Raw genomic sequence first — 22,707 nt, forward strand, 5'->3', positions numbered from 1 at the left:
TGTTTGGAGCACTGACAAACTGTAACCAGCATTTAGGGTTACATGATATAATCATTATTATTACATACTTCCACAGACTATTTTTTTTCTTAAATCTATGTACTGTACAGATACAGAACTATGTAATATTGTAGGGAAACTCTAGCCACTATGACAACATTTTCACAACAAATATGTTTATTAACCTGTTTCCCAAATAAATGATGTTTTCTCGTAACACTGAAAATAAGCGGGTCAATAACATTGTTTGCTAACTTAAACTCTTGTGATAGTTTACCTGAGTTGCAGCAACAACAGTAGTTATAGAAGGCGCAGTTGAAGGTGACAGAGCTCCCACTTGCTGCAAGTGGCCTGAAGCCTGCTGAGGTAAATGAGAACTGGAAACGGGAGTGCTAGATCCTGAGCCAGATACTGCATTTGGAAATGATACTGCTACATCATTGCTGCTAAAAATACCTGAAAAAAATTACAAAAATGATTACATGCATCTCTCTCTTCCCCCTCCCCATTTTCTAGTAACCATGTAAATATGCAGTCGAAAATTAATCAAAACAAACAAGATTACTTAATACATAATGCCGAAAGTTCCTGCGTTGAATTTCTAACCATGCTGATTGAGAAAAGTGCTCTCGTCATTTGACATTCTACAACTCAGGGAACACAGACTGACTCAGATCTAAGTTCTATTAAAACATATGATAGATCAAATATTTATGTGCATTACAAACTATGCTTAAGTATTAAGAGTAGCAGATTTTTTGGCTAAAATACCTGCCTTCAACTGAGTCTGCTATCCAAGCATATTGTTTCAAGGAATTACTCTAAAAGTTAAAGTAGATAAAGAATGAAGTATTGGGCTGTATAACAGAACATACAAGATATGAGTGGAAAAATACTTTTTGACTTTAAGGTCACACGTTTCTGAACAACATACATTTGTTTAAAATTGTAATTTTGGCAACTATGGATTTCTTGTACATGTTGAGAAAAAAAATGACAGCAAGTCTGAGGATAAGGTTCTCAGATCTGCTAGTAGAACTGGTGGCATTTCATTTATTCACAAACTAAAACTCTGTGATCGAAGAATGCTTTACTAGTATATCTGCTAGAGCAGCCAACGAGTAAATGACTGAACACATTAACATTAGTCAGACTCACATGTTAGCAATTTAAACGGCAAGAGTTCATACCCCTCTGTGAAGCCATTACTTCTGTTCATCTACATGCAGGGTAACGTTCATTATACAGGATGGGGAAAAAGCCCTACTGACCAGAAGCCCAGGACGAGAAGTAGTACCTGTCTATGAAACTGTTAGGCTCCACGTGCATTAGATAAGTGAGCTGTCAGCTGGCCAAGGAATATCAAGCATGGTAGCACTGAACTGCAGTTAGAGGAAGAGTGCCACAGGGAGTAAACAGAAGTAGAATGAACATGGTTAGATCAAGAAAAGCAACAGAACTGAAATGCCAGTTAGAAGGCAAAGGGTGGAGCTAGTTTGTCACTCATACAAATAATGATTTGAAGAAGGCAGCGACAAGAAGATATGCAATATTAAAATACCACATGCCACCCAGCATTCCTCCTGAGCCCAGGCAAGGGAGGCTAGGAACACCCAAACCCACCCCAGAATACGCAAACACTGATGTATCTTCAATTCCCTGCCTGTGTTAATGGTAAAGAAAAACTGAAGAAAAAGCCAGCCAGACCCAATAGAGAAAGAAGAGATGAAAAAAACAGCCAAAGACGCATTCTGACAAGACTTTTTCCCCTGCCTATGCTACATTAGGGACTTGCAATCTCCTCCCCAATCTCTTCCTCACAGTGCAATTCCGTACTTGATCTGCTTTCTACAGAGCTTGTTCTTTTCTCCTTCCATTTAGCACACCTTCTATGGTCTTCCCCCCACCTTTATTTTGTCAGCATCCCAAATATCTATAATTATGGCATTACAAGCAGTTAGGATCCTTAAAATGTTCACATTGTTAGGATCTGTCTCCAATTCCATCTGCCTTATCTAACTCAGACAGTAAATTCTATGGATCCTGCTCTAGTTGTCTCTACACACTACCAAAATGCCCATGGTTAACAAACAGCCTTGCTATCGAGTCTGTTCTTAAATGCAATATTAGCAACCACAGAAGCTGAAGTATAATCCAGGTCCTCAAAAAAAAAAAAAAGTCTGCTTTAAGTCTGATTTCAAATTAATAAAAAGGAGATTTGTGTGTGCCCCCCCCCCCATTTTAGTTGTGTACTCAAAACAATGAAAGCCACAGCATTTCTTGAGAACGATGAGACTCAGAACTACCTGGCTCTGTGAGTTTTAAAGGTACAAAATAAAGAAATATCACAACGTATCAAATCACAAGAGCTAGTCACCACAAACGCTACTGTTCTCAAAGTGTCATTGATCATGAGTGGAGAAAACAAAATTGTTTGTTAAAGTCAAATTTTTTTTGTGAAAGTTAAAAAAAAAAAAAGGTATTTTGCCAGAAAGATAAAACAACTCCAAAATTTAAAGTGCAGTATTTTAATTTTTTTCTCCATTTTCAGAACCTTATTTATTTAACAACTGCAGAACTTCTGCTACTTCTATTTCAATTGTAAGGTTTATTCTTCCTCTTTAACATAAAATTTTGGAACACAAGCAGATAGTTATAAAAATCACAGGCATAAAACTACTTCAGAAGAAAAACAAGCAATAAACTAGTTCACTGGTGGAATGAAGTAGGCTTTTTTTTCCCCCTTTATTACTGTTGTAGTTTTTTGTTTGTTTTGGTCTGTTTGTTTTTAAACACTGTTTGTTGCTGTTGCAAAATACAAGAAAACATGACCTATCCAAATATTCTGTTTGGGCTAAACACTTCCATGTAGCAATACTTTACTTAATACATAAAGTCAGTGCACTTTCTGGAACCAGTCATACAACCAAGACTTCATGCAAGCACTCACTTAAGAGCTCTGTGTGTAACATACAAATAAACCCTTGATTTTCACACCATTTTAAAAATAACCTGTACAAAAATTGTGTGTTCATCATATCAGAAAGTCAGAAAAGTACATATTTAAAACGTCTAAAGTGTATCAAATCATCCTTTTGTTTTCTGAGAGGAGACAAATCACTCTTGGAATCAGCAAGAAGTAAGAACTGAACACAGCGCTATCTACCGAAGTTGTAAGTGCCAAACAAACCAATCTCCTTCAAATCCTTCCCATATTAATGAAAGCTAAACAGCCAGAACCTGTGATAAATGGTACTGTGTAATTTGCCAGGGGCATAAACAGCATGGTTAAATAGTCTTCAGAGTTCTGAGCAGAACAGTTCTTCAGCTGCAGGTGGACACAGCACTGCCAGGGTGAAGTCTGACTGCGCCTAGCACTGCTAAGACATGCAAAACATCATTTCAGGTCCTGAGAGAGAAAATGCATGCATAGCCTGTGTTGCTGGAGTCAAATGCTTACCAGAAGGGCAACTGTGGAGGAAAAAAAAAAAAAAAAAACACTTCTCTGGACAAGAAATAACTGCCTGATTAGCAAAAGAAGTGCGTTAGTACAGAGCAGGGAACACAGATTATACAGACTCAAGAATAGCAATAACTAGCTGTGCAGCAACATACACAGCAACATACTAGTGGCACACAGAACAATTGAAATGGTTTTATTAAAAATCTCCCAAACTAAGTAGTTCCATAAGCAGAAGAATTCACAAAGCAACCCAACTTCTCACTTTCAACAGTGGTGCGTCTCACAGCTGACTTCAATACGTTAAGCTTTCCTACCACGATCCCTGCAGTTGGGCTAGACAATCTTTGATGTTTCCTTCTTTCCTTCTAACTCAACTATTCTGTTCTGTTTATCCAGAGTATCTACCACGAGTTGCTGCCCCTCGTATTTTGCCAAAGCTTAAAAAATAACAATATAGTCAGTGTTTTTTTGTGGGTTTTTTTTTTTTTTTTTTTTTTTTTTTTTTTTTTTTTTTTTTTTGAAATGTAAACTTGCACAGAACCACGGAACCTAAGATTTGCCTTCCCACTTGGGGGGAAGCAGGAGAAAAAAAAAAAATCAGTCTTGAAGTAAAGTTCACATAAATCAAAGGAAATTATAAGAACAAGGAGTTTCTTTAGAAAAAATTAAACTATATAAACATTTCCAGCACCTCCACTTCCTGTGACGATTGCCAAGAAATCCACCCTACAACCACAACAATTTTCTATACAGAGCAAAATGAAAAAGTGCCTTTTAATGCAGTTGGCTGTTGATAAGCAACCAGTTTGTTGATTTTGTTTTGTTGTGGTTTTTGTTTGCCTTTTTTTTTTTTTTAAACAACCAAGAGCACATTCTACTCTAATAGAATGTTAATTGGGGAAAATTGTGCCACAATTCATTGTTTTGCCATATGGACAAAATATAAGCTGAAGTGAATCTAATGCTAAGCACAAACAAGTAAATAAATACCAGGTTATTGTGACCAATAGCAGTTGCACAAGGAAAAGCACAAGCAGAGGGTATGTATGAGGTAAGACCTCCCTCAAATACTCCCCCAGCCTCTAGAAATCTATGACTTATAGATTTTGAGCTTCAGGCATGGCCTTTGTACTTAATAGCCTTGGATTTGCTTCCAACTTTGCCCCAGTGAATTTCCTGCAACCCTTTCTGAACCGATGTGAACTTCCACAGCACGCCCTAGGACAAAGCTGTGGGGCGGACAGGCTGCGTTTGGGCGGAGGCCTGGCGCGTGACATGACATGGCGCTATGAGTTACTGTGCGACAGACGCAGCCATTTTGGCAGGAGGATTTTTAGATGAGAAAAGAGGTCAACATTGATGGTGAAGGAGTTGCAAGATCCTAAGGCAATTTGGGAGGAAGGGGGATCCCAGCACAGAAAAGGGTTTGTGAGAGGTGGGGAGAACCTGTGGGCCACAACAGAAAGACTGGAGAAGCACATCAGTTAGTATATGGGTTACAGTCATCTTTGCAGAGAAAGTCTTGAAACCTTCCAGAAATTCCAAGGTAATTTCTCCTTTTTCTTCTAAGAACAGGTTAGAGGGGAATATGTTGCTCTGAGCCGTGCTTCCAGCAAGTACCATATACACCTTTGCGACGCGTGCAAGAAACATCAGTGCCAAGCCATGAAGTGCATCGCTCCTGCCTTGTCCCACCAACAGCACTAAAAACTACTAGCTGAAAGGATTTGCCTAAATTCTCAATCCCTGTAACTTTGCCTTTTCACTTTGAGCTTGTTTCTTACTGTGCAGACTGCCCCCTCGTACTTGTACTAGAGGTGTAAGGTCTTATTTCCAGCACATGACTAGAAGTAGCCTGCTCACATAGACTGGGATACCAAGGTTTATCCCATCATGCAGATCCTATGGCAGATTTTCATTGCACCCTTGCAATGCCTCCAGAAACATGCTTCATGGCTGAGCTAAAAGTAATTTAGGAACAATGTCTTGTTGGTTCAGAGTTGGCACCACTGATACCTATACTACTGTTCATAAACTAATTCCAGGTGATATCTGAGTCTATTAGATATATATTTTATTTATATATATATATATATATATTAAAGCATCACATACTAAAAGTAAGTACAAAATGCTGAGATGATAATGTGACTACTGATTTTAGGGAACTGCTAGTCTTGCCTTTATTCTTCTGCAGAAACATCTTTAATAGGGAAATAGGGCCCACTGTTGTCCTCAACAGCATAACTACATGCTTAATTTTACAGGAGAAAAGCCTGCATATCTTAATTTTCTTTCCCTATTGACTTCTGTGCTATCTTAGCTATGCTAAAAACAACCCTGATGAAAGCATCAGTAGAGATCACCCTGAAGAAAAGTTTCCTAATTCATTACTTGCTTTGTAATCATGAGCCTCTAGAGGTTCTGACTTCAGAGAATCTATCTTTGAGATGCTTTGTAACAGCCTGCGTAAGGTTTACATCTATAAATAATTTAACTTTATAAAATAAGACACATTAAGAATTACATGCTTATTCTAGAATGATGCGGTAAGTTTTGAAGATCTCTTCTAGAAAAAGATCAGTAAGACCCAGAATTACATGGTCAGGTCTGAGATACAATATGTTCAGAAGTACAGGAAAGACCTGAAGTTCAAACACGTAAAAACAGGGAAAGATCTTTGCAAGAAGAAAAAGTTAGACAGATATGGAAGAATAACTGATAAATAAAGACTACAGCTTCTACAAGTTCACTTTTGCCACGGTGATCCAAGATGTACAAACTTAAGCTACTATAATATGACTTACACTAAAAATTAAGCAGTATTAGGCTCATTAAACAAGTATTCCCAAGTAGGAACATGACAGTTGTGATCTAAGTTGTTCTTTAATTTTCAGTGAGAACTTAATGTGTTAGCTTAAGATCTGAGAAAACCTACCATAGCTTCAAATCAGTCTGACAGCAATCTCAGCACTGAAATGAGGAATCATTGGAAGCACTACATTCCTCTTCACTGTTAACAGAATATAGTATTTAAAGGAGTTTCAAAAGTTTTCTCTTTTTGGATTCCAATGATCTGAAATTACTGTTTTTGCAGGTATGCTGCAGGATGCTTGACTGAGACAGAATTAGGAAAACTGGGACATTAGAGGGGCTAACACGAGTAACAAGGGAATTAATTCTGTTGTGATTAGTTATTTATGGTTGTGGCAAACAGCTGGTTTGCCTTAACCACTGCTAGACTACATAGGTGTCATTATCAACAACTAAAGCTTTAAAATGGTATTTTAGAAACTCATGGGCAAGCAGTTACACGTAAGGTTGCAATATTTGACAACTGAACAATGAGACTCCTTTATTCAATACTCTGAAAAAATGCCATGAATATAAATAAGCGGAAAGGAAGTATTTCAGATTGACTTTGTAAATTGTTCTTCTCTACCTTAAAAAAATAAAAATAAAAACATTTATACAGCTTAGCTGAGCACTGCTATCCCCATGCTTTGCCACAGGCATATGTGTTTTTATCTATACTGTAAAGTCTGTCCAAATTTAGCTAGGTTCAAAAAACTTTAATACCCATGATCTGTAGAGACTTTGCCTAGTTTAATTTACCATGTTAAAAAAAATCATAGCATATATACTAAGTTTTGCCCACATCGATGCTGAGACCAACTGTGCAGAACTGTAAAGTTGCTAGTGCAGACACGCTATCTTTCAAAAGATGACCACAGTACTGGAATTGACACGATGGCTGTCTGTTCTGTGCTACAACTCTCAACATTGTGACTCAAAAATAGTGTAAGACAACTGGTGAAAGTAGACCCGAAAATAGACACAGGAGTAAGAAACAAAACTGAGAGCAGACAGAACAAGTAAGAACAGAAGTAGCCAGAGAAAGGCTACAACCAACCATCACAATTTACAGCTAGCTCTTAACATGAAATTACAACCTTCAGGTCATTGCTCCCCATAGCTGTAGGTGTTTTGTTTTGTTTTTTTAAGTATGCCCTAAAATCCCCCAGCAGACATGTAAGCCTGCATCCCCTCCTCCTGCTTTCCAGTGATAAAACATGGCGTAGAAGAGATGAGACTTCAAGGTCAAATAGAGAAAGTGACTGGAAGGTCCAGAGTAAGACTAAGAAGCACAAAGCACGAAGCTGACACACCATGAATAAAAGTGAAAACTTCAGATCTCTCAAATGCATTTTTTAAAACACAAAAAGTATGCAAAATATAAGAAATTGACCGTAATATTTACCAAAACCAAGAACCAAAGAACTGAGTACTGTCTCTTACTGACAAAAATGCAGTGGACCACTTCTGTCTGCAAGTGTCCTGACTCCCTTTTATTAAGACATATTTTTATTGAAAGATGTAGCTTGCATGACTCCATTTCTTAGTCCTCCTTTTCAACCAACTCTTTCAAACGTGTTGAAGCCTTTACGTGTCGTCCTTCTTCCTTTACACTTTGTCAGCACGAAATTCAACTCGCTGGTTTCAACCATCACCTTAATACTAACCAGAGCTATCAAACAGAACTCTTTCAAACTTGTAGTCATCTCCATTCAAGCCAAAGCTTTCATTTTTTTTCTTTTTGGTACGTTCTTGCTGATAGGCAGCCAACAAACTCAGTGCAACGAAAAATGAGCTCCTGATACACTGCCTCCATCAAAACTCTTATAGACAATACAAACGCCTCAGACTCAGATTATGAGTCAGATGATGATGTTGTTGGAGTAAACTAAATACTAAATATCCATCTCAAGTTTTAGTAGCTTCTTTCTGTCCTATACATACTGCACAATCTTTCCTTGATGTTTATAAAAAAAACCTGCAAGACGGGGTTTGGGAAGGAGGGGAAGAAACTAACTTTAAAATTTTATTTAAAGAAACATGGGAAGGCAGCTAAAAGACTCAAACACACGTGCATGTGCACACACACACACACACCAAAAAATGGGCAGATTAGTTGATAAACCCTGTCCAAACACTGTTCTGAAATGAACACATACGTAACAATTATGCTGGCCCACAAGAATGAGTTCCTACAAAGCTTAACAAGAAAGCACACAACATAAAGTAACCACTTCCATCTATGCCCTTCGAAGTTCTATGCTACAGTTACAAATAGACAATCAGTTCTGAAAAAAATGCAACGTGGAAAGAAGTAACAACAGATGGTGTCCCATCAATTTCTATTCTGCATTCCCTTGTGAACCTCTACCTCTTCGACATTAAACAGCAAAAATGCTCTGCTTATAAAACAGCAGAAACTCACCAAGTCCAAATTCAGCACACTTTGTCAGATACCCTTCAGGTGTTTTATTTTTGTTCAGAAAAATGGTGAGCTTGCTTTCCTTCATCTCAAAGCTGGTTCAGAGCACTGTACACCTGGGAGAGTGAGAGGGAAACCCTATATCAAAAGGAAAAAAGCTAAACCTACTTTACTAAAGCAAAGCAAATCTAGAGAAATTTCAGTATTTCTCATCACATGTAGACTATGAAATATAAACTTTTTTTTTAATATATAAAAAAAGAGACCCACCACTACAGACATCTGCCTAACACGTAATTTGTGGCTCCAACAGTGTGAAAAGCAGAAGTCCTATAAAATCTTAATGATTGCTGGCTTAAAATGTGAAGAACTTCATCATGCAAAGTTTAAACATTTCATTTCTTTTGCATATGCTAAACTCCATGTCAATACAATTTACGATGCATACAGCACTGCTCTTCCAACGTACACATACAAGAAAATCATTGTTTGACCAACACCAATTGAAAAAAGAAAAAACTCCAATTTTTACCACTAGATTTCCTGATGCCAATTAAATACAGCATTGAGAAATAAGCTTGATCATCTTCAAAACTATCCTCATGAGAGGGTTTTAGCTGTAAATATTCCCCCAAAAATCTTTCAGTAACTTGTGAATATAGCTACGATTGTTTCCTATAAATGAACAAAAGCCTTGAAAAAGTGAACCAAGTTCTAATTTAATAAGCTATATTTCATTTCCACTCAGTATGAGTGAATACAGAACTAGGGGTACAAAGCTAATACCGAATACTAGAGGGAAGCTGCAATCAGATACATTAAAGATTCAATATTGCTCCCTGTGAAACTGATAGTACCGTTAGCAATGGCACAAACGGGCAGCACTGGGCTGTCAGAACAAAGAAGGGACTAAACACGGATACCTTCACATGCATTACTTGTAGTAATTTAAGTAGTCAGGAAAGTAAGTGGGAGAATTCCTGAGGTAGATACCCCTGTAACACACCTATGAATGGAGCGCAGAAGAAGAACTAGAAACACTATTCACAAAATTAAAGAAAAGAATCTCAGAACGAGAATAAAACTGTTATCATTTTACTGCGCACATACAAAAAGATCATCAAAGGAGAACTGAGGAACTATTGACCTATCAGGCTCCTGCAGACAATCTACAAAGTTTTCACTCAAGTACCGAACAATTGACTCACTGCAGACCCGTATTTCACCCAATCAATAGAATATGCAGACCTTCAATCAGGATTTTCTACAAAAGGCTACCCTTTGTGATAAATGAACCTCTGAAAAAGATTCTAATATAACTTACCATTATGTATGGTATTCATCAACTTCGAGAAAGCTTTTGAGTTAGGAGAAAAAGGGCTTCATGTTAAGATCATGTTTAACAGACACACAAAAGAATATATGTATAGACAGGAATTTCAGTGAACAATAATATACCTGAATACATCTTTCTTGTATTAGAGCTCTGATCATTTACAGTAGCTCAAATTGTAAAATGGATTTATTTCTATCCGCTGTAATTTCTTACTTATATTTCTTTTGTCAGTGTTTGTTAGCTTTTAAACGCCTGGTACAATGAGAACATGCCAGCACACGCCAATTAGCTGCATTGTAAAGCTCCCGCTGCAAATAAAAAGTCAAAGCCTTCCCCGGGATGATCAGTCTCCCCAACAAAAGACCGATTTTAATTTCATTGTCCGCAACAAATTTAGAAACTTCAACTGAAGCTGCCTCGCTAATTTTAATCACGAGGCATCCCTCCTGCTTCAGCGATAGATCGATAGGTGAACACAAAGCAATTCGTCCCTCCCGGGCTTTAGGGAGACCAGCTGAGGAGGGGCTCGGACGCCCAGAAAGAACTTCCAGCATGAGATGCTCACATGAACTTCCTTTCCTTCAAGCACTTTTTTTTTTTTTTTTTGCCACCTTGAGAGCACAGGTCTCTGCCCACGAAGTGACCATGAATACTCTCCTCCTCTGCTGGGCAGCTGGAAGTCTCCGGAGTTCAGCCTCCGCGGTGACCCAGCACTTTGATGCCCAGTCCCAAGGTGACGGCACTCACGCTGACGGCACGCCACCTCCACTTGCATCACCCCTTTACTCATACTTAGGATGATGAACTCACAACTACACATTATTTTCAATTTACCCATTCATTTTTCCACGCTAACAACGAATAAAGCCCTCAGCATGTGTGTCTGTTTTGACAAGATGATAGAATGAATGATTTTTGAGTGCCAGCGTACAGTGAACACCCCTGCAATATTTCCACGGGTGATTTTTTTTTAGCAGCATCAGCCTCCGACATCTGATGTAATATTAATTACCTATTAATGTTCATATTCTAACAAGACGACTGTCATTTATGTCTTATTTTTTTTCTTTATTCTCCCAACTGGCAGCTACCAAAGACCGCTAGCCTTTTATTTTTCCTTTAAACTGCCAGGTTTTTCTGAACATCAGGAATCAAAAAAAATGAATTAAAGCCAAATTTTAACTTTTGCCATTGATACAAGAAAAATTACAATTAATTTAGAAATAATTTTTGAAAATCATTTTTTACCTACATGTTTTACCTACTGCCTAATTTTTAGTAACTAGCCTAAGATACTTCCATGGGAAAAAAAATAGTACCAGAAGAAAACAGCAATACTGACTATAATTGCCACATCACTACACAACAAGTCTATAAAGTTTAAAAAAAAAAGAAAAACTACTGTTTTTTGAGATTGTGTTAGAGAAAAAAGCCACAACATACAAAATCCTGGATGAATCTTGATGAAAACCAATGAATCTTATAAAAATGAAATGAGTGATTTTAGCTTCCTCAACAGATTTTAAGTGAATTAATAACACTGTATAAAAATTCTCTTAAAAATCAGAAGTACTACTTTACATGGTTATACATATATATAATCTCACTAAAATGCAGAGATAATATGGCTTGACTGTGTTCGTATAAATTAAACTATCGGGAATAATTCTGACTCAGGTGTAGCGGACAGGCTGCTACTGATGTCTGCCACCCTTAAGAGCTGAAGCATTTCACCCACACTTACTCTGCCCAGCCATTATTTGATTATAATACCGATTCGTTCCAGTTATGCTCAATTTTTCCACAGAAGAAACAGCAGCCATTTTGATCCACCATTGCTGTCAGTACTAAGGAAAGCCTCTTTCAAATTTAAGTAGCCTTTAGTTTTATCATCATCTTTCTTCCCTTAAACAAGCACACCCTGGATTGCCTGATGCTGTAATTTTTGATTGTTTCTTTAAAATTATACAACACAGGGACTGCCACTAACCCGAACCATCACACGCATCGTGTTCCCAAACATCACTCAGACCTTTCAGAGAGTCTTCAAGCAGAATACACCAGATATACCCCAGTGAATAATTTACTACTACAGGACACGTACTTTAGAGACAAATTAGGAAGAGATATGGTTAAAGAGCTGACAAAACAATTCCGTAGACCTTGTCGACGATATAGGGTTAACACAAGCAGTTGTGTGGCAACTGGAGAGCAGAGCTAAAGACAAATGAGAGGAACAAGCTGCAGTGTGACTTCTCCTGACTGCAACTATTACACGTGGACAAAAAGTCCTTTTAAACATTTCTGGTCTACTAAATCCTTAAAAGAACAGTACTGATTCTTGGACACTTATTAGACATTAATAATCTGCTACTGTGTTTATCAGAATGAACTTCTCTCAATACGCATGTGCTACATAAATATGTCATGAAAGGATTCACCTTTGACCTTCACTTCGAAAGTTTTTTGTTGTTGCTGTTTTTTAAATCCTTAAGATTGCTGATAGGGAGTAAGAAGATCCTATACCTCCTTATACCACACAAAAACATGGAATTCACCTACCATGTTTCAGGTATTAACAGCATGAATGGTTTCAAAAAATTTTTAGGCAAATTCTTGGAAAAGGTGGATTCGCAGAAGAGAACAATAGTTACTGATATTCAACCTAGAGAGAAGATGTAAGGAATCCTAGCAAGCAAGCATCCTGCTTAACCTGACTCCTTTGGAACAAACAGTCCTAATGCCAACTGTGTACAGTTACGATGAAGGGCCAACACCAGGTCAGCCCTCCTTGTGCCTCCTATTCAAGACGACTAACGAAGCTCATCCTAGACTCTCCTCAAGCTTCAACATAGAACAGAAAAAGTACAGTTCCCACCCCCAAACCATACATAAGTAGAAGGTAGAAGACGACAAAGATGTTTTATCCTGGATGGAAAGAAGAGCTACTGTCTGGGTTCCCGGTACAAGTGCCTCTCCTGGCAGCTGCCTTTTCCTGACTCCTCACTGAAGAGCCACCCCAGCCACCCAGTCTTCTCCCACAGTGTACAGCCAAGCCATTGAACTCCAGCAAGCTGAAATGTCAGGAGAGGTTAGGGATGGTGAATAGTGATCATATGTGCCAAAAAATATAAGCTTTAATATTGTATTTCACACTGTTTTATTTCTATCTATGCTTGCCTATTCCCAGTCACGGCTGAGTCCTTCCTTTGAAAACCTCACCTAGTCCTTAGGGTAGCTGCTATTGCTTGCTTTAAAAGCTCACAATTATTATTCCTTAGAACCAATGCTGTTCACAATGTCAGGAAGACTTCGTTGCTTCCAGTTTATTAATTTCAGTTTCAATATATATCAGAACTGACTGCGTATCACCACCTACATCTGAGTCACCACCCTTTTACTGCTCATTACCTGTTTTTAAGAGAATTGCTTATGCATACAAAAAGTAAATTCCACGCTTACCACTAATCCTACAACAGAAAGAAGGTCTACTGATTTTCTACCCCAATAGGACTTTATTTGCTCTAATCAACCACTAAATTCTTCAGATTAGGAACCAGCCTGTAATAGTTATTGCACACTTTTTTTTTTAATCTGCATTTGATATTTTTACATGAAAGAAACTTTATTAATGGCTTATGGGTTGCTTTTTGGTTAAAAAATACTTGCAACTTCTAGTCATTCCTGTCAGGAAATCCTTCTCCTAAGTGTATAAAACAACAAATGGGAAATAGGCATTAAATAAGTCAAGAACAAGTGAAATGATAGGATTACTCATGTAAAATCCCCAGACCCACGCTAATATTCTTCAGCTCTGCTTACAGCTTTCATAAATCTCTTCTCAATCAAAGTTCCTAGAACTATACAGTTCTAAAGACCAGAGAGGTTCACTGTTTTTTTGTTTGTCTGTTTGTTTTTTGGGGGGAACAGTATTTCAAGTTACTTAGTCTAAGGAGAACTCCCAGCATTTTTTTTTTAACCTCTGCATATAACTCTCTCAAAAAGACACAGCAAGCTAGATCACATTCAAAATTAACATTTTTATGTTATCCTGATGGTCTTCTTGCAAACACCTTACATTATCTACCAACTGATACCAAAAAAAGAACTCTACTTAAAAGCTGAATAAAAACTAGAAGTATAATAAGAACAATATGAAGTAGTGAGTTTATATCCAAACTAATTGTTAAATCCCAGTTCAGTTCAAACTGGCAAAAATTCCATTTTAAAGTCCAGATCGGGATTAGAAATGCAGCAGCTTTTCTATCAGTATAAAATAGTTTCACTTACTATTTCTTGCATTACCACCACACGTGCTCTTATAAATACTACTTTGCTACGTATTTTGACAGTACACTTATGTACAGCATAACTGCATATAGAACTCCTACAATATTTTTTAAATTATGCCTAATACTCCTGAAAGAGAAGTTTACTTGAACAATCTTCTGGAAATACATTGTTGGCTTATCTGTGCCAACTTTCTGCATTTTATTTATGCTGGGCAGATTTATTGAAAACGGGCTTGCATCCAGTTGAATCAACACAAAGATCCTGCGGGTTGTAAGCAACGAGGAGAGGTACCATTTATGAAGCATCAGGAAGTGACATACAGTTAAAAGGCACAGGGATATATTGCCAGTTAGTGTAGCTAAGCCAAATTATTGTCTCAACAGATGCTGGATTCTACATGGTTTTCCATTTTAAAGTGTTGTAAAATACAAAATCTATTGAATCTTCAATCTTATCCGTAAAAGCTACACCAAAAAAAAAAATGTGGTTCCTAACATTTTAACTAGAGCTAGGTGTTCAGTTTGTCAGCATCCACACTGCCTGGCTTCAAATATCCCAATATTTCACTACGGAGCAAGAATTCCTGCAGTACGTGTGCCCTAACGTGGTAGCAAGCCACACACACAGTACCACACAACAGCACAGGCTATGAGGAGCTTTGAAAGCCTTAGGTCCTTACTCCTATCTTCCCAACTCAACCTGTTTAAGAGACCAAAATAAATTATCTGAACACCAAGGAAGCACAGGGAAAGGGGCAGCTGATAATCAGAGGCTTGGCCTATCTGTTTAAAAACAATGTAGAGCTTCTGAGAGGAGCTGTACATCAGAACAGGAATCTGTACATTTGAAGTCTTAATGGGCTTGTCCCCATTCTTTCAGTTAAAACCTCAATTATTTTAAGGTATCTAACCTTCCTCATACCACTATATTACGTTAGGTTTTTGCTTGTTTTGTGGTGTTGTTTGCCTTTGTGTTTTCTTTTTTAGAACTTTCCAGTCTCAGAAAGGATTACAATAAACTACCACAGGTTCTAGACATCAGAGCCTCTTCCACAGAAGTTACTCGTTCTGATCTTAATCCTGAAACAGCTTCCAGTCACAGTTTACCTTCTGATACTGCACCTCTTCTCTTCACATCAAATATAATATTTAACCGCTAAGTACAATTCCTCTCTGACTGAGAACAGCAGCAAAAAGAGCAGTTTTACCACAGGAATTGGCCAGTCTTCAGAGGTACAAAAACCTGCAAATACTACCAGCACATACACATCCTTTACTGGTTTTCAGCTAAGCTTGATTTTTGAAAGACCTGAAAGCCTGTACGATCTGAAAAGTACGTTTTTTAAGGAGGGTTAGACAAGAAACAAACCAAAAGCAACTAAAGCACTACCACTTTTACAGTCGAGCCTCTTCTTTCCCTCCTCCCGCCCACACGCTTTCTGCTCTCCTGTCACCTTTCGCAGACTTTATGGAGGTAAAAGGCTGATGGCTATCTTGCATTTGACTTACAAGGAATGCCGTACTCCGGTAAATTGGCTCCAGATGCTGGAAAGTGTTCACACTCAAGGATGTACATTTTAATTTAAAAGTATACACACACGTACAAAATGATGTCAAAATGAAGAGGTTTTCAAAAGTGTAATTTTAAAAGGAGATCCTGGGAACTAAGCAGTTACAAGTATGGAAACAACACCTGTATCTCACTTCTTTTCCACACAGCAAGAGAATTTCATTAAAGATTTGCTCGATCTTTCACAAAAGATATACACCTTCAGAACAAATACCACGTTCAACAATGGCATCTGATATGAGAGAAATCTTTATTGTTTCAGAGCATCTCCTTGTTCCCCTCTCTCAATTTAAATTTTAATTCTTAGTTTTATAAAAAGAGACAAAAAAAGACATAATCCAAGCTCAAAATTAGAAGTTTCAGTATATTTTTTCCCTTTTTTAAAAAAATATAATAACACTACCTACTTTTACTGAATGCATCTGCAAAGATAATCAACTTCAGGAAAACTGAACACTTCTTTTTGTTCACTATGCAGGCAACAGTAAGAGCAAAGCTGCCAGCTAGTTCTCATCCATGTAGTATAGTTTGCCCAGACTACCCTCACCTCAAATAAGCAATTTTTTATTAAGAATTCGAGACTAAACCCTAACAAATACACAGCATATGGTAGGCTTACAACAGGCCAAAAATAACCTAAAAGTACAGTTCAGAAAAAAATGATAGGCTTCTCTGAAAACCTCCCCCCCCATCGAACAAGACTTTTAACTCAGTTTGAAAAGCAGCAAGCACAGCGACGGAACAAACCTTTAAGCCCAGTCCATTTTCTTCTCTGCTAGTACAGACATAGCCAACGATGAACAAAGTATTCATACAGGTACTTATTACCTTGCGCATACATCATATTTAGATGCTAATTGTGCAAATAATTCTTTATAGGCAAAAATCTAGACCTACAGAATTTATTTTAATAATTATGAAATTCGTACTTGGGTAGAAAATTGGCAAAGCTTGAATAAAAACAGCTTCAAACAGTAATTTACAAATTATTGCATCTTTCTGCTCAGTTGTTTAAAAAAAAAGATTACTTCTTTCTGCAGAAATGAAGAACTAACAAAAACTTCTGCATTTTGTTTTTAAATGAAAGACGTAAGAGGGAACTCAGGAAAATATCCACTTTCCCGTGTACTTTTTTTTTAAAATCCAAGATGTATCAAAAGTACATAGCAATTTAAATATACCATTCGCTGTTGATTACCAGAGCACCATAAGTACACCATCATTTTTAAAAAAATATATAGAGGTATGATAGATTTTGAAATGTAACTAGAAACTAATGCCCAGAGTGACACTATAATTTGGGAATCTAGTTTCAAGTAAGTAATCTTCAAAATATACATTTTAACCTGCCAGACACTCAGCTTCTCATACAACAGTTAACTAGTCAGGTGAAATCACTTCTACAGATGCCAAGAATTTCTCTGCTGTAAGCAGACCTAAGCAGCTGGACCTGCAACCCACACTTTAGTTGTTCTAACTTACCTCCACCTTCCTGGAAAACATAATCGCTTCAGAAAGCCCTTGTACCTGTTTTTACTCAAATTTTTCTACAATTCTTTGGGGGAGGAAAAATGTGTGCTTTTTTCCTTTTTTTTTTTTTTTCCTCTTTTCTCTGAAATCAAGTTTCATTTCAAAACGATACTTCAACAGTTTCTAAATTCTTGCACCATTCACAGGGGAGCTGATGCACAAACTACTGATCCCAGGGCAGGTCGGGCACCCTAGAGACCTCCCGCTGGAAAGGCTGAAGACTTCTTGCTCACAGTAACCCATGTAAGTAACACTATAGGTCTGCATTTTTGTTTTTCTGTCGTGATGCAATTATCAATGGAAAATTCTTGATCAAAAATACTAATTCTTCCCACACAACAATTACGATCACACTGATTTGTAACCATTTTGTAAACTGAAATAGTCTCCAGGACTTTTCAGTCTATCAAAGAGCTTAAGACACTCTCTGAAAAGGTCATTTGAAAAAACTTGAACATTTTATGTCTCTTCTCAACTGTTCCGTATTTATATTTTAGGAGAAAATAAGTATTAGAATTAAATACAGTAATCTACAAATTATTGCATCTTTCTGCTCAGTTTGTTTGTTTTTCAGAAAGTTTTAATTAAGTACTCTACTAGTTGTACTATCTATGAAATAATTTAAAGTAATATAACTTCACTATCACTTCTTGAAATGAGTGCCACAGGGGTGACAAGAGCAGATTTCCAAAACATCTCAGTAAGAACTTTGGACAAGAATTCTTCCTTCTGTGTTTCCTACACAGCCTGCTTAGTCCTAAAGGTCATTAATATCTATGACTATCTCTTTGTCCCTTCCACCCTCCCCTATCTGGAATACTAACAGGCTTTTTAACACAGTAAAATTTCTTTTTCTGCTTTGGCTTCTGGGGCACCTAGCTGATTAACAACAGCACAAACCGTTTCAGAACATTTTTATCTGAACTCTTTCCCCTGATAGATTTAGCTTGTAAGTCAAAGGCTACAGGGGAATTTAAACATAACGTCATGAAGATTGAGCATGAATTCTGAGGGACTCGAACTCCATGAGAATGACTCCAAGTTACTTATCTGCTTAGAAGCTCAGCTTTCTCTTCTATCATCAGTACAGCAATGAGCTTAACGGTAAGATCATCTCCTTGCATAGCAGCCTAACAAATAGCTGAGGAATCATCACTGCTAAAACCACATGGGAAAGACGACTAAAATACATTGGCTATTCTGAAGCGGTTAGTAAACTCCTATACAAAGCTGAAAATTAGACTGGGTGAAGCGTAAGATAAAACCAGAGGGGCCTGTGCCAAAAAACACCTACTGTTTCTAAGCCAGAATTTGAAATATTGCTATATTGAAGTACAATACTGGGTTTGGATAAGTCCTTCATTGTAAAAACTGTCTAGTATGACCAACCAGAGCATTTGGAAAACTGGTCAAGAGTAGAACACATCTGCTACAGAAATAAAAACATAGGATCTAATAACAAGGTTGCTTGAACTGTGACAAAGGAATTCCGGAAAGCATGGTCTCATCACTTTGAAGACCAATTTGGAAGGGGCGGGGGGCTCTACAGGTTCTTTTAAATCCTAAAAGTACTCAGAAGGGCATAAAAATATTATGTGGTATTTCAAATATCGAAACAAGTGGTCCCTTAGCAACACTTGACACTATAAAATTTGCTGTACGCTTGAAATCAAGAACGGAACTGGAAGAGATGGAGAGGCATCCCTATTTGCTTAAAGCACTGCCGTTCCTCTAGCAATAAGTATCTGCGCAGAACAACTGCAAGAACTTTACCTACCATAAAAGACAAAGTTTGATTTATTTCTGACACTTGACTGCTTTTCATTTTACCTTGCTGCATTACCCCACAAGAGTCAGAAGGCACTGCATGCCACAAAGTGGATTTTTTCCTATTGCTAAGTTCCCTAAGTTTTTCGCTCACTGGAGTGCATTCCAAACAGAGGGGCCAAAGCCTGTCTAAGCAGCTTAACGGAAAAACAAAGAATGTGTGAAAATTATTTACCCTAACTCATCTTTCTTCTCGTGAACCACACTATTAATTTCTGCACTACCACTGAATTAAAATGCAAATATGGTAAAAGAAACCTATTTGATCTATTTTGCTACTATTTGCACAGGTAAGCAATGGAACAAGATGCTATTCATTTCTTCCAATGCCAGGATGAAAACTCCATGTTTTTTTTAATTACCATTGTTGCAAAAAGAAGGAAAATCTTCAGCAGAAGGGATGGCTGTTCTACAACCAGTAATCTGACTAGGAAAGCTAGAAGGACTAGAAATCTTTAAGGATTATTCCCTAGAAGGACGCTCAGAAAGAACCTAATCCTGTGAATACAACTAAAATGAATTTTAAAGTTGAAAGAAAAACTAAATCAGATCCTGAAATCACTCTGAAGAACAGTCATAATTTACAGTACACAGCGAACAGACAAAATCCACTTTGGGGAAAAGCATTATCAGCCATATATAACTCCCACTGACAACTGACTCATGTCTTACTCCACAAACTTACAGTGCCTGTGAATTTCCACCAGGAAAATAGGTGTGGTTTGTAAATTAGCTGCTATTGGCTAAAGTAGCTATATTTTTAACAGGGAGAGATGTATTATTAAAGTGTTAATTGAATATAAAAATTCTTTATTACCCTACCATTTAAATTTTACTTCATTTTTTAAATTACATTCCTTTCTGTAAGTGAACTGTCAAACAAACTAATGCATACAGTGTCTCATTTAAAGTTGCATAGAGCATTAGGAGTGAAAAATTCACGTGCTCGAAATTTCAGAAATACCAGATCAGTGGCGTGGCAACTGTAATAAAATCTGAGCGTTGTACCGGCTTTTAATTGCATGGCCTTATACTATTAATTGTATATCTCTCATCTTACCAAGCAGTAAAACAGAAGTTCTGTGGACCTGAACGAAGTTTGGAGATGACAAATGTTTTCACAAAATGAGCTGCATGCACTTATTCTGAATGACAGTTTTATGGAACATGCATAAATAGCACATGATGAATTGGCATTACTTTTTTTAAATGAGCTTTCCTTCATCTATCATCTAATTTCAACATAAACTGTGAATAGGATTATCACACATTTGGAATGATTTTTGTAATTTTTATGGATCTTGACAAACAGACTTAACAGAATGGAGGAAGAATGATAGTTTAAGATAACTATAACTCGTAAGGAAATTAAAAAAAAAGGGGGGGAGGAAATTGTTGACAAAGCGTCTCAAATGCTTTACTTAGCATGGTCTCACTCAGTTCCTGATTCTGCTTCTTTAAAATAATACAATAATGCCGAGTACGATTCAGTATGAACTTTTTGGCTCGACTTCCTCTACATTTCTTCTCACTGCATTTACATGATATTTGGTTCAAATAGTTCAGGTTCACTTGTCCTGTTTTGTTACTGGACAACATACAGACATTTCAAAGGAGGGGAAAAATCAGCATATCATACACGAGAAGATGTATGCTTCTGATAATACTGATAACACTCATATGCCCTTCCTCATTGTAACAAAATTGTAAATGGACTGCTAAACCCAGAAAATGCTTATGATGAAGTGAGGAAAGCAGCACTACAACCAAAAGAAAGAGAGGAAAACAGGGAGAAGAGTACATTAAAACAATATGCCCAGACTCAAACATAAGCTTGTGGATGAATTTGGAGCTCAAAGGCAGATTTCCCATCTGGTTTTGCTTCTTTGGGTTTTGTGGCCTTTTTTGTTTTGTTTTGGGGAGGGGGAGGTTGCTTGTTTATACATATGTTCTTCAGCACCTTTATAAATACTGCTGGTTTGGAGGGCAGGGCTAATGCTGGGGAGCAAGAATCTAAGTGTGCTTAACAGAGATGAAATTCTAGGCTTCATATCATGATAACTTTAATAAAACTTATATGGTGTTCCCATCCATGTATTTCAAAGCTTTTCACACAATGTGTTTAACATTATAAACATATGGAGGAACGAGATCTAACAAAGAGGACAAAGGAAGCAAGGATGGACCTGGCCAGAAAAAGGCCTGTTGTAGCAGCTGACGAGACCAGAATACTCCGGGACAATTATAAAGCAGGAAATACAGGTCATTTTCTTCAAAATAAGAGCTTGTACTTCCATCTGTTACCTCAGATGTAATACATAATCCACCTCAAATGGATTATAGAGGAATAAGAAAGTTTAGACTCAAATCATCAGGATACTTATCTAACACTGTTGGGTGAGCTCTGACCATAACAAGTATGAGGTTAACGTGTTTCTAAAACTGCACTTTAATCAAAAAGATGGACAGTGAGCTAGGAAGTTTTGTCACATACCGTTTCGTCCTATCAATTTCTATGCAGGAAAAACACTTTTTTAATACCTTCCATTGCTACTGCTATTATTACCCTTAATAAAAATCATCATTTGCCTACAACTACCAAAGACTTAAGTATTTTTGAGATCAAGGTGTCGTTCTTAAGTATCTGCCTCATTCTGAAGCAAATATGAAGCCTCTGTTTTTTAAAGCATATATATTTTTACACTACATATTGCATACAGTGAAAACATGTAAAAGAATAAAAACCTGCCCATAACCAAATATTGAAGTTTCATTTCTCCTTTGCCCTCAAAAAAGGAAAATGAAGCCAAAAAAAGAACTAGAACAATAAAAAATGATAAAATTTCCAAGTTATGAGTATCAGATTGTTTGTTTGCTATTGTTTTCAACCAAATATATAGAGACCTCAAGGGAAACTCCAAAGCAAGACAGACTTCAGTAAATACAGTATTCTGCAATATCACTCCACACACAGATTTACTGAAAACAGAAAGCCTCTCACAGCCCAAACTGTATATACATTTAGAACAGAGGAAGAACAAACCAGCCAATTTCAATTGGAAAAAAGCACACCAGGACATGAAATCATCATCTGGCTACACAGGAGTCCAGATTCAGAATATCCTCTTATGTGTTTAAACTAATATCTCCATATATACGTTTTGTTGTGTTTTTTTTTTCTAATTAATTGAGCTAAATTGAAAAAGAAAAAAAGATTGAGGGATAGTAAGCACAGCTAACGTGCCTGAGTACTGATTTTGTTTTCTCTAAGTAAAAAAAAAAAACATACAGACTATATATAGTCTGCATATACTATCTCTTAATTTAGCTAAGCCTGTCACTCAGTTTCCACAGCACCTATTTTCATGCAACTTATTATTCCCCCCACAGCCCCAAAAGCTGCATTCATCT

General features: G+C 37.2%; 1 protein-coding gene across 7 annotated transcripts in view; it reads right to left on the reverse strand.

The window, feature by feature from the left end:
- Positions 1-22,707, reverse strand: part of MLLT10 (MLLT10 histone lysine methyltransferase DOT1L cofactor) — a 129,832-nt gene that overhangs the window by 35,213 nt on the left and 71,912 nt on the right. For all 7 annotated transcript variants that reach the window (XM_080579108.1, XM_080579107.1, XM_080579106.1 and 4 more), the window contains one exon: positions 278-456. In XM_080579108.1, coding sequence (XP_080435234.1) covers positions 278-456 — 179 coding nt within the window. The remainder of the gene's footprint in view (positions 1-277; positions 457-22,707) is intronic.

This window comes from Anser brachyrhynchus, assembly GCF_964034855.1.
Source record: "Anser brachyrhynchus genome assembly, chromosome: 2".
NCBI classification, from domain to species: Eukaryota; Metazoa; Chordata; class Aves; order Anseriformes; family Anatidae; genus Anser; species Anser brachyrhynchus.